This window comes from Oncorhynchus gorbuscha, linkage group LG18 (genome assembly GCF_021184085.1).
Source record: "Oncorhynchus gorbuscha isolate QuinsamMale2020 ecotype Even-year linkage group LG18, OgorEven_v1.0, whole genome shotgun sequence".
Lineage (NCBI taxonomy): Eukaryota > Metazoa > Chordata > Actinopteri > Salmoniformes > Salmonidae > Oncorhynchus > Oncorhynchus gorbuscha.
In genome coordinates, this window is record NC_060190.1 from 69874239 (window position 1) to 69892077 (window position 17839).

The window sequence follows — 17839 nt, forward strand, 5'->3', positions numbered from 1 at the left end:
TTGTCATTTGCCTTGGCTTTGTTTCTTGGTCAAACGAGCGAGAGACAGCCCATTTCTTCCGGTCTCCGACAGGATGTTTTGGATGAGAAATATCCGGACATGATTTCAAGACGTGGAGCTATTGAATACACAACGCCCCGTGATCAATTTGATCGATTATTAGTGTTTACTAATACGTAAAGTTGCATTACAAAAGTATTTCGAAGATTTTTGTGAAAGTTTATCGTCAACTTTTTTAATTTAAAAAAATGACATTGCGTTTTAAAACGCTGTTTTTTCCTTGATCACACAGTCTTCATAGATCGATATCTAGGGTATATATGGACCGATTTAATCGGAAAAAAAAGACCCAATAGTGATGTTTATGGGACATCTAGGAGTGCCAACAAAGAAGATCGTCAAAGGTAATGAATATTTTATATTTTATTTCTGCGTTTTGTGTAGCGCCGGCTATGCTAATTATTTTGTTTACGTCCCCTTCAGGTCTTTCGGGGTGTTGCATGCTATCAGATAATAGCTTCTCATGCTTTCGCCGAAAAGCATTTAAAAAATCGGACTTGTTGGCTGGATTCACAACGAGTGTAGCTTTAATTCAGTACCCTGCATGTGTGTTTTAATGAACGTTTGAGTTTTAACGAGTGCTATTAGCATTTAGCGTAGCGCATTTGCATTTCCAGATGTCTAAATGGGACGCATGCATGCCGGGTCGACGTAAGAGGTTAAAGGTCTTACTCACATTGGCTACAGAGAGCGTGATCACACAGTCGTCCAGAACTGCTGGTGCTCTCATGCATGTTGCAGCGTTAATTTCCTCGAAGCGAGCATAGAAGTAATAGTGCAAAAAAGGTATTCGGTGAACAATAGGTAAGCAAATAAATAAAAAACAAACAGTAAAAGACAGTGAAAAACAGTAGCGAGGCTATCCACAGTAGCGAGCCAATAAAAGTAGCGAGGCTACATACAGACACTGGTTAGTCAGGCTGATTGAGGGAGTATGTACATGTAGATATGGTTAAAGTGACTCTGCATATATGATGAACAGAGAGTATCAGTAGCGTAAACAGGGGTTGTACGCGTCTCTTTGTGTGAAGTAAGTAAAACGGATTGAATGGTTGCACATTTAACATGCTGGTAGAGATGAAGTAAAACGGATTGAGTTTCACTGCATTAAAGTCCCCGCCCACTAGGAGCTCAACCTCTTAATTAGTGTTTTCCTGTTTGCTTATGGCCATATACTATGGCGTATAGAGCTCATTGAGTGCGGTCTTAGTGCCAGCATCATTCTGCGGTGGTATATAGACAGCTATAAAAAAATATATATATATTAAATAGTGTGCTTATCATGAGATACTCTACCTCAGGCGAGCAAAACCTTGAGACTTCCTTAGATTTCGTGAACCAGCTGTTATTTACAAATATGCATAGGCCGTCACCCCTTGTCTTAGCAGAGGCCGCTGTTCTATCCTGCTGAAAAAGCTTCAAACCCACCAGCTGTATGTTAATCATGTCGTTGTTCAGCCACGGCTCGGGGAAACATAAGATATTACAGTTTTTTATGTCCTGTAGGTATGATATACATGCTCGTAGTTTGTCTATTTTTTATAACCGATTGATTGTACATTGGCTAATAGGACCAATGGTAAAGGTAGATTACCCTCTCGGCGACAGATCATTACAAGGCACCAGGACCGTCGTCCACGATATCGCCGTCTTTTCCTCCTGCAAATGATGGGGATGAGGGCCCTGTAGGGCATCTGAAGTAAATATGTCCCGTCCGACTCGTTGAAGAAAAATAATTACTCCAGTACGGGGTGAATAATCCCTGCCCTGATATCAAGAAGCTCTTTTTGGTCACAAGGTTCTCTCTGCAACTGGATCCTGGACTTCCTGACAGGCCGGCCCCTGGTCGTGATGGTAGGCAACAACACATCCGCCACGTTGACCCTCAACAGGAGGGCCACTCAGTGGTGCGCGCTTAGTCCGCTCCTGTACGCCTTGTTCACCCATGACCAATGGTGTATAGCACTTAAGTAAAAAAATACAAATACATTTTTGTAATTTTTGGAGGTATCTGTACTTTACATTACTCTAAATTATTTTTGACTACTTTTACTTTTACTTCAATACATTCCTAAAGAAAATAATGTGCTTTTTACTCCATACATTTTCTCTGACACCCAAAAGTACTAATTACATTCCTGACGTGTCGACTACCTCTGATCTGACGGACTCACTAAACACAAGTGCTTTGTTTGTAAATTATATCTGAGTGTTGGAGTACGGCCCTGGCTATTTGTTATAAAAAATGGTTAATGAATTACGTTGTCTGGTTTGCTTAATAATTTAAAGTGATTTATAGTTTTACTTTTAATGTGATTGCTCAAATATACTTAACTGTATTTCTAAACCAAAGACTTTTACTCAAGTAGTATTTTACTGGATGATTTTCACTTTTACTTGAGTGATTTTCTATTAACGTATCTTTACTTTTTCTCAAGTATGACATTTGGGTACTTTTTCCACCACTGGTATAAGGTAATTGAGGTAGCTATGTACATATAGGTAGTGGTAGGGTAAAGCAACAGGATAGATCATAGACAGTAGCAGCAGTGTATGTGGTGACTGTGAAAGTGAGTATGCAACTTAGGTTTTAGAAGTGGGGGGACATAATAATAATTATTATTATTTAAACAATTCTGTCGGATAAACGCTCCAAACAGCCTACCGGACCGCATGGAGGCGTCCGAGCATTCGGGTGGGTTCTGCTCGGACGCACATGCAGGAACGCCCTGAATTGCGGCCCGCATTTGCGTCCTCCGCGAAACCAGCGTCATTTTCGTAAATTCTCTACTTACTTTCGTTTTTTCGTAATTCGATGCCGTATTCCTCAAAATAAGATACGTAATATCCTAAAGCCAATTTCGTTCAAATGTGCCATGTTACGTTGATTACGCAGTTATCTTCATAATGGCGACCGTGCTGGAGAAGCGCCTATGCTTGTGAAAATGAAGCGAATAAGTTATTTATTTTAATAAAACGCCGGGGTTACCTATAGGAGGACGTTGCATCGAAGACAGCGGCTTTCCCAGTGTTTGAATTACAGTTTTGGTCCATTGGTAGCCCGAAATGATGAAGTTAAAGTCAAATCAAACCCGGACATACGATGGGGATGGCTACAAGAAGCGGGCCGCCTGTCTGTGCTTTAGGAGTGAAAGTGAAGAGGAGGTGAGGACGAGGATGCAGGGCTATAGGGTGGGCCGCAGTTCAGGAAAACCAAAATAGCTTTACGCTAGCTAGTGTTTGTCATTTGCTAATTAGGAAGGCAGCTTTGCTAACTGTTAGCTACTGGTTTTGGTGTGTTGGTTTGTTTTGTTGAATCAGCGTACAGGTCGACCACCCACGGATATCTAGCTAGATAACGTTTTGCTAGCTAGCCAAATGTTGAGCTAACTAACTAGCCAGCTAACTTAGTATTATATCTAGCTAGCTAGTTAACTCGTTGCGGCTAACCAAACAGTACAAATATTACTAGCTAGTTGCTTGCCACATTGTTGGTTACCTAGCCAGCTAGGCTAACTAACGCGTAGCCAATTAACGTTAGCTGCTAGAGTAACATGATAACCAGTGCGCTAGTCAGCACTGTATCTTCTTGATATCTAGCTAACATATTGTTAATGCTAGCTAACGTTGGCTAGTATATTTCTGGTTATAATGATCACATTAAACACTATGACAATCAATGTTTAGTAACATTGTCAATGGCTCAAAACTAATGTCGATTCGTCATTAAAATGAATTTAGCTAGCGCCAACTACTAGTTATTTAGCAACATTTGCTAGATGAATAGCTACCGTTAGCTAAATGGCTAGCTATGGGCCTTCCTTTGCTTGGATGGGACTAGCAACAGGTAACTTGACTGGAACTACCACGACCTAACCGTGCTTGTGATCAAACTAGCTACCTACCCAGTTATTCCTTCAGTCTAGCTAACAAATCACTTGAATAAGTCTACTAGTTGTTTTACCTGGAGGTCAGCTAATAACACATTGCATCACTCATATGGCCCATATTATTTACATTTACATTTAAGTCATTTAGCAGACGCTCTTATCCAGATTATGGGTGCCAACCTGGCTAAAGACTGTCATCACTGTCTGTGGTAATCAATGATTTATATAGCTCTACACACGCCATTGGTAGTAATGTCTCTTGCTTGTTTATGCGAGGGAGCTATGCCTAAATTATGCATGCATAATAACTATATGCATTAGGGTGTCAAGCTCATTCCATGGAGGGCCTAGTGTCTGCAGTTTTTTTTCCTAATTCAATTAAGACCTAAACAACCAGGTGAGGGGAGTTCCTTGCTAATTCGTGCCCTTAATGCATCATCAAGTACAAGGGAGGAGCAAAAACTTGCATACACTTGGCCCTCTGGAATGACTTTTGACACATGCATGTCAGGTGTAATTTGAATATGACTGACGTTTTCATCAACACATTAACATTAGAGAAGTTGTCTCAACAACATGCTCTACTGTGTTTACATTGAAACCTGAAGCTCTGGATTTGATCGATGGTGCTCAATGCTGTATCCTCTTGCTGCAGGTACTGTTGGTGAGTAGTAGTCGGCATCCAGACAAGTGGATCGTCCCTGGTGGAGGGATGGAGCCAGAAGAGGAGCCCAATGTAGCTGCGGCACGAGAAGTCTGTGAAGAGGTTAGCTTCTTTCCCTCTCATTTCATTGACTGTAATCATTCAAACTGTATTCCCGCCCTGTATCCCCACATTTGAGGGAACTTGTAGGTGTCTTCCATAATTGTTATGGATATTAGAGATGTTGCTCTCTTTGTTTTAGGTGTGGCTTTTGGGGTAGACCAAATCAATGTTTTTTTTTTCCTGCAAACCACACCCCTTGATTATAAATGGCAACAAGTTGTTGAGATTTGCCTATGTGAGTAGGCTTTTTACCTTGATATAGCTTGTTGAAAGATCGCTCTACGTTTTTGAGTTTCAACACATGTTAATCCATGTTGGTTAAAACACATCCACTTTGGGCGTTGCAGTTGGTCTTGATCATACTCCGTTTATGTGTGCTGGGAAAATAAAGGCTACATCCGCAGTAGCTAAGCAGACAGGAATGTTGGTGCCAAAGGGAGTTTGGCGACTTATTTTTATTTTTTTTACCTCTCGCTTCGGGCTAAATGTGTCAATGTGTAGTTCATACATGCATAATCACGAAATTCCTAGTTTAGAAAACACCTGTTTACTGGAAGCTGTTCAGTGCCATCCCCCCCCCATGGACCTACCCCCTAGCAATTCAAGTTCTTGCCAATAAGCTTCAGCTCCTCGCCATTTGAATGACAGCTAGCAAGATGCTCACACAGCAGAGAGGGAGAGCAATAACATGGTGCAATTATCTGCACATTATGTGACGTAGTGTGCAACTTTTGGGGACCACTTTTGGCTCCTAGCGCTACTTTCAGAACTACTGGCTAAAATGTATACAAAGGTACCAAAGAATGTCTTTAAAGGGATACTTCTGGATTTTGGCACCGAGGCCCTTAATCTACCTCCCCCAGAGTCAGATGACCTTTTTTATGTCTGTCCAGTATGAAGGAAGTTGGGAGGTAGTTGTGTAGGCCAATGCTAACTAGTGTTAGCACAATGGCTGGAAGTCTATGGGTATGTGCTACATTTGCGTGTGTTGACATGTAATGCAGAATGTTGCCTATTCTGTATTTCAATGTTGATGCCTAGTCACTGTAATTGAACCATGACAATTGAATATTTACATTTGAGCCCAGGGACATGTCTCCTTTCATTAAGTCTTCACCGGGGGGATGAAGAGGGTTTCTCTGTTGCCAAGAAGGGCCTCTCCAACTAAGAATTAGGTTTTTAGAAAATAATCAGCAGATTCATTCTATAGAGAAGGTATCCCATGTCATGAAGTTTTAGTGGCGATATGAACAAAAATCCATATTGCGATAAAACATTTTTAGGTAACGATAAATAAGTGACAAATTATGCAAAATTATTTTTGGGGAGGTGCTAGAGCTGGACGATATGGACAAAGTCATATTGCTATAAATGTAAATATTTTGCTCAATAACAATAAATAAAACGTTTTAATTGACATTTACTTTACATTAGCAGCAGGGCTCTAGACAAAAATACCAGTGCCAAGTAAGATTACTGAGATGGTAGCCTGATTTTTAAAAAGTAAGCTATTTCATCTCAAATATACTGGGAATGCATTATTGTTATTTTCATGTGCAACCTGGCAAAATAGTATCCAGAATGATCAAATTTTATTTTTGACTCTTCAAATAATTTTCCGACATATTTGTGTAGGCTGGCTATATTATTCACCACCTGATGAAGTGCGAAAATATGAATTTGTTGTTTTATAGCCATGTAGGTTAATTAATTAATCTCAGTAAATGTAGGTTAATGTGCTGCAAAAACTTTCCAGCGCTAGGCCTAGGCTACTTGATGTCCAACAGCCAGACTGGGACAGGGTGTTTGATTTCCCCACCTGATAAACAGTCTTTAGTGGGTCATTAGATAGAGAATAAAGAGCAGACTGAGCGCTGTACTCCAATCTAATTTTATTTGTCACATGCGCCGAATACATGCAGTGAAATGCTTACTTACAAGACCTTAACCAACAATGCAGTTCAAGAAATGGAGTTAATAAAATATTTACTCAACAACTAAAGTTGTTTTTTTTTAAAGTAAAAAAGTAACATAATAAAATAACGAGGCTATGTACAGGGGGTACCGGTACCAAGTCAATGTGCGGTGGTACTGGTTAGTAGGAATAAAGTGACTATACATAGATAATAAACAGCGAGTATCAGCAGTGTAAAAACCGGGGGGGGGTGCAATGTAAATAGTCCGGGTGGCCATTTGATTAACAGTCTTATGGTTCACAGCAGTTATCCCTCGCAGCATGCTGATATCTTCTCCTACCCTGGCTGCTCAGTAAGTTAGACATAAGTCTAGCAGCTGAGCTGACATCTCTGGCTTGCCCATTGATTTTTCCATCGGGCACAGTGTTTTGTGTGTGTAGACATCACATCAGTAGCACAGTCTCTTAATGTGTTGACTAGGGCTGAGATTTGCCAGGGACCTCAAAATACAGTATCACAATACCTGCAGTGCCTTCAGCAAGTATTCACACACCTTGACTTTTTCCAAATGTTGTTGTTACCCCTGAATGGATTAAATTGCTTACACATAATACCCTATAATGCCAAAGTGGAATAATGTATTTAAAAACATTTTTTGACTGATTTAATTAAATGAAAAGCTGAAATGTCTTCAAAACCTTTGTTATGGCAAGCCTAAATAAGTTAAGGAATATAAATGTGCTTAATAAATCACATACTTGCCCTCTGTGTGCAATAATAGTGTTTAATGTGTTTTTTAAACGACTACCTCATCTCTGTACCCAACAAATACAATTATCTGTAAGGACCCTCAGCTAAGCAGTGAATTTTAAACACAGATTCAACCACAAAGACCGGGGAGGTTTTCCAATGCCTCGCTAAGAAAGGCACCTATTGGTAGATGGGTTAAAACAAAAGCAGACATGGAATATCTCTGAGTATGATGAAGTTATTAATTAATTACGCTTTGGTTGGTCTATCAATACACCCAGTCACTACAAAGATGCAGCCGTCCTTTCTAATTCAGTTGCCGTAGAGCAGGTATTCCCAAACTGGGGTACGTAAAAAAAAAAAATATCCTTCCAGACTCACATTAAGCATCTCCAATCCAAAATTAATTATAGAATTGGCTTCCTATTTCGCAACAAAGCATCCTTCACTCATGCTGCCAAACATACCCTCATAAAACTGACTATCCTACTGATCCTTGACTTCGGCGATGTCATTTACAAAATAGCCTGCATCCAATTTGCTGAGCAGAGTGTTTGAGGCTATCATAGTGCCATCTGTTTTGTCACCAAAGCACTACCCACCACTGCGACCTGTATGCTCTCGTTGGCTGGCCCTCGTTTCATATTCAAATCAAATTTTATTTGTCACGTACGCTGAATACAACAGTGAAATGCTTACTTTCAGGCTCTAACCAATAGTGGAATTGAGCAAAATCCACTGGCTCCAGGTCATTGATAAGTCTTTGCTAGGTAAAGCCCCGCCTTATCTCAGCTCTATGGTCACCATAGCAGCACCCACCCCACCTGTAGCACGCGCTCCAGCAGGTATATTTTCCTGGTCAACCCCAAAGCCAATTCCTCCTTTGGCCGCCATTCCTTCCAGTTCTCTGCTGCCAATGACTGGAACAAACTGCAAAAATCACTGAAGCTGGAGACTCATATCTCCCTCACTAGCTTTAAGCACCAGCTGTCAGAGCAGCTCACAGATCACTGCACCTGTGCATAGCCCATCCAACTACCTCATCCCAATACTGTTATTTATTTTGCTCCTTTGCACCCCAGTATCTTCTGCTAATCTTTCACTCCAGTGTTTAATTGCTATATTGGAATTATTTTGCCACTATTGCCTATTTATGGCCTTACCTCCCTTATTCTACCTCATTTGTACACACTGTATATAGACTTTTTCTATTGTATTATTGACTATGTTTATTCCATGAGTAACTCTGTTGTTGTGTCGCACTGCTTTGCTTTATCTTGGCCAGGTTGCCGTTGTAAATGAGAACTTGTTCTCAACTAGCCCAACTGTGAAATAAAAAATTAAATAAAGTTTTAAAATTAAAACAGTCCGTTTTATATTTTCCAACGGAGCTATAGATTTGGGCGAGGTTTTTTTCTCACCTGAGTAGCCTCGTTTCACTTCCCAAAAATACAATTAAACCATCTGGTCTAGAGCGAAAATAACAACACAATGTCAAATACAAGTAGTCTTGTCAAATAATTAACATCCAATCACATTAACCGTTACTCTCTTGCAGGAATTCTACGAACGGTCCTTATGTAGCTGCTGGTCATTCCGTTTGCTCGAAAATTGATAAATGGTTAAAAAATAGCAAGGCCCGCGTCCATAGACACATACCAGCTCTACTGGTAGTACTGCTACTACCAGCAGTACTGCACCTGTCGATGACACAAGTTGTTCTGCTTTCACGAGCACATCCAATGCTAGCATCAGTAATTCTCCATTTGTTGTTAGCCCAGCTAGCATGGACACTGACAGTTGTGAATCTGATGCAGCCGAAGAGCTACTGCCCCCTTACCCGGGAAAGCACCGAACAACAGACGGGAACGTTGGACCATCGAAGAGGCGCAAATATTATGAGAACTACATTGATTTAGGGTTCACTTATATTGGGAGTAGTGCCTTTCCTCAGCCACAGTGTGTCATATGTGCAAAAGTACTGTCTCACAACTTGATGAAACCTTGACTCTTGCGCAGGCATTTAGAAACAAAATATGCCAATTTGAAAAATAAGCCATAGGGTTTTTTGAGTGAGTATTAAGACTACTTTAGAGTAGTAAAACCTGTATAAAAGCAATAGGTGCCATTAATAAGAATGGGCTAGAAGCGTCTTATATGGTGAGCTACCGAGTAATTGTTCCTGCTGCCACGGATATGGCTGGGGGAAATGGCCAAAAGAACAATAGACAATGCCATCATCAAACAGCACTGTTTCACAACGCATCAGTGGCATGGCAGGAGATGTTTTGAAACAATTACTGCTTCGCATACAAGCTAGTGAATTCTATGCGTTACAGCTGGATGAGTCAACAGGCGAGGCGGGCCTGGCACAGCTCCTGGTATATGTCTTACATTTTGGGGGGGGGGTTCAATTAAGAAAGACATCCTCTTCTGTAAACTACTGGAAACCAGGACAACAGGAGAGGATATTTATAAAGTACTGGACAGCTTTGTGACATCAAATGAATTTTGGTGGTCAAGATGGATTGGTAACGCGCTTAAGCAGTTGCTCCCGACGCCACTTGGGTACACTGCAGCATCCACCGAGAGGCTCTTGCTGCCAAGGGAACGCCTGACAGCTTGAAAGACGTTTTGGACAATACAGTGAAAATGGTTAACTTTGTTAAAGCAAGACGTTAGCTACTAAATTGGCAAACCAAAGGCACAACTGCAGAGCATTTAGCACATTTAGACAGTTCATTTAATAGTTATAAGATATCTAGCTGGCGAACATTTTAGTTGTGAATTCCATACTATAATTAGATTGCTTGGCGCATGCTGCCCAACAGTGAGTGACTCAATGCTCCGGTCTCTCGTCGTAGTGTGCCTGTAAACAAACACCATGTGACACGTGACTATTAAAAGCTTCATGATAATGTGACCGCTGAAATTAAGAACGCAATGTTCTTCATCAACTAACGTATTGAGCAAGTTGACTGCTGGTATTTACTTAAAGTAGCTATGAACATTGAAATGGATTAAAAATGTAAAAGAAAGAGTTAACGGTATTGATAAAAACATCCCGTGGCTTTTTACAAATACCCCCCTGTATACGTTTTACCTCCCAATCTATAGGCAAGTGCCTTCCAAAAGTACTCCGTTTGTATGATCAAACTGAGTCAACCCATCGCCAGTGCTGCTGCTGGTTTAAACCTCTTAGTGCACTCCGTTGTAATAGGTCATAACCCTCATTCTAATTCTGATGGCTATTTGACAAATCACCCAGCTTCTTATGCTGGTTGGTGTGGAGTCCGGCCAGGACTGAAAGACATAAGAACAGGTCAAGGGTTATGGATCGTAGTAGTGATTTGGGGTGGCGGGTCGATGCAGTTACATATCGCGGATATATTTGACGATAATGTCAAACAAATTGACTCCCTTCTTTTTTAAGATGGAAAAACAATATAATATATTGGGCTCCCGAGTGGCGCAGCAGTCTAAGGCACTGCATCTCAGTGCTAGAGGCGTCACTACAGACACCCTGGTTCGAATCCAGGCTGTATCACAAAAGGCCGTGATTGGGCGGCGCACAATTGGCCCAGCATCTCCCGGGTTTGGCCGGTGTAAATAAGAATTTGTTCTTAACTGACTAGTTAAATAAAGGTACATTTAAATAAAAAAAAGTATATTTGTTTTCTGCACTTATTTCCATGACTGATCAAAACTGTACTGTTTTCTCATGGCTCTTTTGTCTCTCTGCAGCAGACATATGGTGAGCAATATGTTTAGAGCGTCGAATCGCAATAACATCACAATATCGAATCATAATACTTTTAGAATCGCAATACATATCGTATGATCACCAAAGTATCGTAATAATATTGTGTCGGGAGGTCACTGGCAATTCCCAGCCCTAGATAGCCAAACTACAGAATCCACATCCACTCGTCCTCAACTGACCTGACCCAGCAGAGTCCAAATAGACTGGAATGCAGCTCTAATGCTCATGTTCTTCACTCACATTCTCATTATGATGCGGAGGGTGGCCATTTTTGATTAGAGGAGGTGGTTGAGAGGAACTGAAGTCTAATCTTAATAATTAGGCCTAGGCTATCCAAACCATGCCTATTCTCCAGTCAGCCCAGTGGTGTTCTTCCCCATTTTATCTGGTTGAAGGCAAGAAGAGTGTGGGATTGATACTGGGGTATACTGCCTATGGGGTCCAGGTTGTATTAATAGGCTGAAACTGGAACCCAAAGAAGATGCATACTGCTGGCATCCTCTAGTAGTATATAAACCTGGCCCAGTACCCCTCAGTCTCCGGGAGTCGTGTACAAAACGCCTTAAACACTGTCATATCTCCCTCACTAACTTGAAGCATCAGCCGTCAGAGCAGCTTGCACCTGTACATAGCCCATCTGTAAATAGCCCACCCAACTACCTCATCCCCATATTGTTGTTTATTTATTTTGCTCCTTTGCACCCCAGTATCTCTACTTGCACGTTCATTTTCTGCTCATCTATCACTCCAGTGTTTAATTGCTGAATTGTTATTATTTCGCCACTACCTTCCTAATCTTACTTCTTTTGCACACATTGTGTATATATGCTTTGTTGTTATTGACTACGTTTGTTTATTTCATGTGTTACTCTGTTCTTCGTGTTGCACTGCTTTGCTTTATCTTGGCCAGGTCGCAGTTGTAAATTAGAATTTGTTCTCAACTGGCCTACCTGGTTAATCTCTTGCTCCTACCTGACACGCAGGCGTCCCATCTAGACATCTGGAAATGCAAATGCGCTACGCTAAATGCTAATAGCACTCGTTAAAACTCAAACGTTCATTAAAATACACATGCAGGGTATTGAATTAAAGCTACACTCGTTGTGAATCCAGACAACGAGTCAGATTTTTAAAATTATTTTCGGCGAAAGCATGAGAGGCTATTATCTGATAGCATGTAACACCCCAAAAGACCCGTAAACAAAATAATTAGCATAGTCGGCACTACACAAAACGCACAAATAAAATATAAAACATTCATTACCTTTGACCATCTTCTTTGTTGGCACTCCTAGATGTCCCATAAACATAACTATTGGGTCTTTTTTTCGATTAAATCGGTCCATATATAGCCTAGATATCGATCTATGAAGACTGTGTGATCAACGAAAAAAATAGCCTTTTATAACGTAATGTAATTTTTTTAAATTAAAAAAGTCCACGATAAACTTTCACAAAACACTTCAATCCTTTTGTAATGCAACTTTAGGTATTAGTAAACGTTAATAAGCGATCAAATTTATCACGAGGCGATGTATATTCTATAGCTGTACGTCTGGAAATAATGTCCGGGTAAATCTCAACCAAAATATCTGGTCGGAGACCGGAAGTACTGCGCTGCCTTGTGTCTGTTTGACCAAGAAACAAATCGTAGGCAAATGACAAGACTGTTGACATCGTGTGGAAGCTGTAGGTATTGCAACCTCGGCCCCATTTAATGTGGTTCACGTTTAACAATTGGTTGAAGTGGCGCATGGATATATTTTCCCATTTTCAGTGATCAGATTTTCCTGCACTTTTCGATGAAACGCAAGTTTTGTTATAGTCACAGCCGTGATTTAACCAGTTTTATAAACGTCTGAGTGTTTTCTATCCACACATACTAATCATATGCATATACTATATTCCTGGCATGAGTAGCAGGGCGCTGAAATGTTGCGCGATTTTTAACAGAATGTTCGAAAAAGTAGGGGGGTAGGAGTAACAGGTTAAAAATGTAAAGGTCAGAACTTTGGTGCGTTGAGGTACTGGTGTGTGCTGTTTTTGATGTATGTATTAGGATAATTGTGTGTAGCCTGTGCCACAATATGTCCTGAAGATGCCTTTCAAAAATCATCTTTCACACAACTAATTCATCGCTCATTACTGCAGTGACACAGGCCCTTACGATTGAAATAATTATGTATTCGTTCCTTAGATGTGTGTTGATTCGCTTCCTTGTTTTTTTTTTTTCAACAGGCAGGTGTGAAGGGGACTTTAGGTCGCCTAGTTGGAATTTTTGAGGTGAGTTTTATGACCTTCCTAGGCATGCTTAAGGTGATTTGGGAGTGGAGTGAAATATTGACTTTGTTCTGAATTTTTAAAAGATAGTTAATGTATATCTTACAGAACCGAGAGAGGAAGCACAGAACCTACGTCTACATTCTTATCGTAACGGAGGTCCTGCAAGATTGGGAGGACTCTGTCAACATTGGTGAGTGGCTTTCATTTAAATCTGATTATACTAGATTGTTTGAATTCTGGTTATAGTTGTCTCATGTTTGTCTTAACTTGTGCTTAACTTAAATGGTGTCTGTTCATGTTCCTTTAACAGGGAGAAAAAGGGATTGGTTTAAAATAGACGATGCCATACAAGTGTTGCAGTGTCACAAGCCTGTGCAGGCCACCTACTTCGAGCCTCTCAAGGAAGGTTGCCTGACCAGCAACGGGACGCCCCTGGTGGCCACGATAGGCGGAGAACTCTCACCCACCTACAACATCAACCAGAGCTCTGTGTCGGGTATCAGATAACTAAAACACAACGCTGACACAATCCCCAGGAGCTCTCGCCACCACTCTCTCTTACTTCTATTATTTTTTTTTATCTCAAATACCAACATGGGTTGCCTTGCCAACTCTTTTGTGCCAGAGTTGTGGCGCAGACTTGACAGGTGTTGGCTGAAGATTCTAAAACACTTTGTAAATGTAATTTTTGACCCTTTTTTGTTGTTATTATTGTATTGAAAATTGCATGAAGCATCCCTCACTCCCACATTCTACCTTAACGCGCCCTTAGTGTGGTGTTTATTGAATGCAAGAACTACTTTTTACTGTTGTGATGTAAAAGTGTATACTTAGTGCTTAAGCTCAAGGCTTTCAATGGTATTTTATGTCTTTTGGTTATTTTCTTTGAATGAATGTGGCGAGGAGTGTTTTCCCTCTTAAGTATAGGAAATTCGAGCCCGACCGTTGTTTTTTTTTGGGTCCGATTCAGATTTATTTTGGGGGGGTAAAATGTGCCGATATACAGTTTTACAGCCGGGAAGTGAGTCTCGTTTTTTCACCACACTGAATTCTCATAAATTACCATCCCAAGAGAGCAGTTGTCCAATAACTATGCTTCAAATGTTTTCATACATTGTGATAATGACCCATCATGAGAATGGCGGCAAGTGTTCAGATCAGCATGAGATTCCCATTTTTCATCTTATTTATTGAATATCGGTGGAACTTCCGATAGTGGTAAAAGGCCAATATCTGCCGACAATATCGGTGAACCGATATATCGGTCGGGCTCAATAGAAAATGTTCTCTGTATCTGAATGGACAGATTGTGGGAAGTTACTTGTTTTGCATGAGCACTGGTATGTTTTGTCTTACACATTGGGGTGACCTGACACTGATTGTGCAGCAGGGTAGTCTTCTGTGGTAACTGAGGTCTTTGAATTATCTTCATTTAGCTCGATTGTGGTTATTGGTGTTAATATTTTGCAGGTTTCATCAGAAAGACTAGGCCCTTTTCCACATGGATTTATGACCTGATTGTCAAGTGTACATTTTCCCTTAGTCTGGAAGCTAGCCAGCTATTTCAACATTACATTTTGGGCAAAAAAGATTTACTATAGAAAGGTCTACTCAACTAAAGATGTAGAACAAAGTCTCCTATAGAGAATGTATTTCTCCAGTGTCTATATCTATTTTAATTTTCCCCTAGTCTGTTGATAGTGGTTCACTAGACAATGAAACAGTTGGCAGATCCCCTACCGACCGAAATGTATCCCTTTTTATCATTTGGAATTGCATGATGTGAATGACTGCAGTCTTCCTCCATTTATTTTCCAGAGGGTGAAAGGACTACTGACTGCAGTGCCAGCCATGGACTGACTTACCTTCACATAACTCTTAATCACATTTTCAGATTCTCCCGACTCACCTCAGTTTATAGCAGATGTTTACATTGTTCATAGCGTTTATTTATCACACCAGACAGCTAGATGGGTATTTTAGATGACTTTTCAGTAAGGTATTTTTTTAGTATAGAATCTGCATCCCCGAACAAACACATGATACCTACCTGCTTGACATTCAAAGTCATGGAATCTAAAATGCTGTCATGGCAAGATGCAGAACAAACAGGCCTTGTACAGTTGGATACCTTGTTTTTAACATGTAAAAATGCTTTTGGATCGTTTTTTGCTCTCTTAAACGTCTGGCAAAAGTCTCTCTAGCCAACCTGCGATACTTGCCTTGGATGTGGCATGGAGCAGCTGGCTTAATACTGTGAAACTGGAGGCGCTGTAGATAGCATGTAAGCTGTTGTATTGTAAATTGTTTATTTCTGTATAGAACAAAGGTGAGTGTACAAATGACAAAAACAGTTTCTCTGAAGCATTTGTGAGTTTCTATATGTTGCTCAAAACATGGCTGTAGAGTTGACTCGATTCCCAAACAGGCGATGTTGGTTTTGGAGGTTTAGTTGACGAGTTGCTTTGATACAAGGGCTGGGGTTGAAAATAACTCAAATGATATAAGCAGCTGAGATGCCGCCTCAGATGTTCTATGAAGACCACGTGCAACTGAGGCCGAGGTAATAAAGTGAGGTTAATCACAGTTGAACGGTTAACATACAAAGGACTCAATCACATCCGCTTTAGCCAACATCTTCATAGCGGTTCTTTTGGTGGTGTGGAACTGCATTAGAGCTGTCAAATCCACTGGCAGCTCCTGGCATTTTACCTAAAGCGGACACTGCCATTGGCTGCACAGAGTCGCATTAAGAGAAACCCCATGTAGCCTTGTTTACAAGTTGGAACACTGGAATGTGAGAGAGAATTTACACCTCGATTAGGCTGATAGTAATCCGTATTTTGTTTTCTGATTTTCAATTTGAGCATTATTTCTAAATAGTGTAGGCTCTTGTTCTAAGCTTCTAGTTTGACGGGTGCGGCATTGTGACTGATCAAGAACAGCTGCACTGATTTGACGGCTCCAACGCAGTTGCACCTATGCACCTAATTGAATTTAGGCCGAAATGTAGATTCTCCGCTGAGCACTGTTCCAAACCACTAGTCTACCATACAGCACTGCGCTGTTACATTATCCTAGTATCTGACAACCAACGCTTATACTTACATGCCACTACATCTCCCTCGTCATCTCTTTTGCCCCATAATTGTTTCAGTAGCTCATCATTCACTCTCCAAACGGAGCGTTATCTATGTTCTCCCCAATCCCAGACTCAATGATGTAGGCCTGTTCTCGAATTGGCAATGGATATGAAATATCTTAAGGGTGTAACTAAATTGAGTGGATGACATATCAATAGGAATGCTACAGGAATCCCTCTCACAAAGGCCTGGGACTTTGAACCCAGATGTAATTGCTTTTTAAACGAGCTGCATCGAAGTGTGTGGGGAGGGGGGGCAAAGTCTTGCAACTGTTTAAAGACCGGATCCTTTCCAATATCACCTGTCAAACCCACAGAGCAGAATACATTTAGGCCTGTATTTCAATTCTGTGGTCAGCCTCCCTCAAAGTCCACCATTTTCTTTCAATGATTTAACAATTAGTTTAGAGCTGGAAAATGTGTGACTGAAAGGGGTTATACTAAAAATCGGTACGAGGGCAGGCAAGCGCTGTAAAAAAAAAAAAGGATATTAGCTGTTAAGCCAATTAATGACTACTTGTTCTTTAACCGTTGTCAATTTTAATGTGTTCCTGACAAGGTTTTGTACATGCATACTAGTTAAAGCATGACCTCTTATAGCTAGAGGCTCTCCGATACACTTTAGTCAAGTGTGTTTTTCCCTTTCCATATCACAATTAACTTATTTTAATGCAATGGGCAATGAACGTCGAAGTGGACAGGGATTTATACATGCATTTCTCTTCCTAAGGGATGACTTTACACGGCACTGCTGTCAAAGCCTGGATGAATGAAAGTAGGATGCATTTCTAAAAGGCTCAAAAGCAACCTCTGCCCCAATAGGTCATGGTCCACTGGGAAACGATTAACACCAGCTAGTGGCCAGGCAGTATTCTGCAACAACCCACGTGAAAATGTTTTGCCTCAATGTTCAGTTGAGAATTCTGCAGTGTTCATGACATAGCATTTAATTGGCATAGTGGTTAACAGCTTGATCCTTTTTCAATTGGACGTCCAGCAATTCGGGTGATACTCCCGCTATGTACAAATTGATTAGGCAAAAATTGTAATCCGATGTGATTCAGCGTAAAAAGCTATTTGGACTGCCTAATATGTTTCCATTTCCCTCAACATGACCTCAGCCTTTTAGTTTCCCTACATTTGTAGTAAAGGTGTACTTCTCTGGAATTTGATTTCTCATCATTTGGGACTGTGGAATAAATCAGTGGACTGAAGATTGTAATAAAAATGTGCCAACAAATAAAAACACCAGTATTTCAGATCTGGATT

The 17839-nt window shown here is 40.7% G+C and overlaps 1 protein-coding gene across 2 annotated transcripts; it reads left to right on the plus strand.

Moving 5' to 3' along the window:
* The first annotated feature begins 2818 nt into the window (after positions 1–2818).
* On the plus strand, positions 2819–17829 carry LOC124002474 (diphosphoinositol polyphosphate phosphohydrolase 1-like). Of its 2 annotated transcripts, none has more exons than XM_046309893.1 (5): positions 2819–3252; positions 4606–4716; positions 13384–13428; positions 13534–13618; positions 13739–17829. In XM_046309893.1, exons 1-5 carry the CDS (start codon positions 3127–3129, stop codon positions 13933–13935), a joined length of 564 nt encoding a protein of 187 aa, XP_046165849.1. In that variant the 5' UTR covers positions 2819–3126; the 3' UTR covers positions 13936–17829. The 2 variants fall into 2 exon arrangements, with proteins under 2 accessions (XP_046165849.1, XP_046165850.1); XM_046309894.1 differs by having other exon boundaries at positions 2819–3225.
* Positions 17830–17839: the final 10 nt, after the last annotated feature.

What these genes read in the sequence shown, in the direction of transcription:
- LOC124002474 (XM_046309893.1), top strand. Translation starts at nt 3,127, where the DNA reads ATGATGAAGTTAAAGTCAAATCAAACCCGGACATACGATGGGGATGGC. An exon ending in CGAGGATGCAGGGCTATAGG is followed by an intron (nt 3,253 to 4,605) that starts GTGGGCCGCAGT and finishes CTCTTGCTGCAG; the next exon opens with GTACTGTTGGTGAGTAGTAG. An exon ending in CACGAGAAGTCTGTGAAGAG is followed by an intron (nt 4,717 to 13,383) that starts GTTAGCTTCTTT and finishes TTTTTTCAACAG; the next exon opens with GCAGGTGTGAAGGGGACTTT.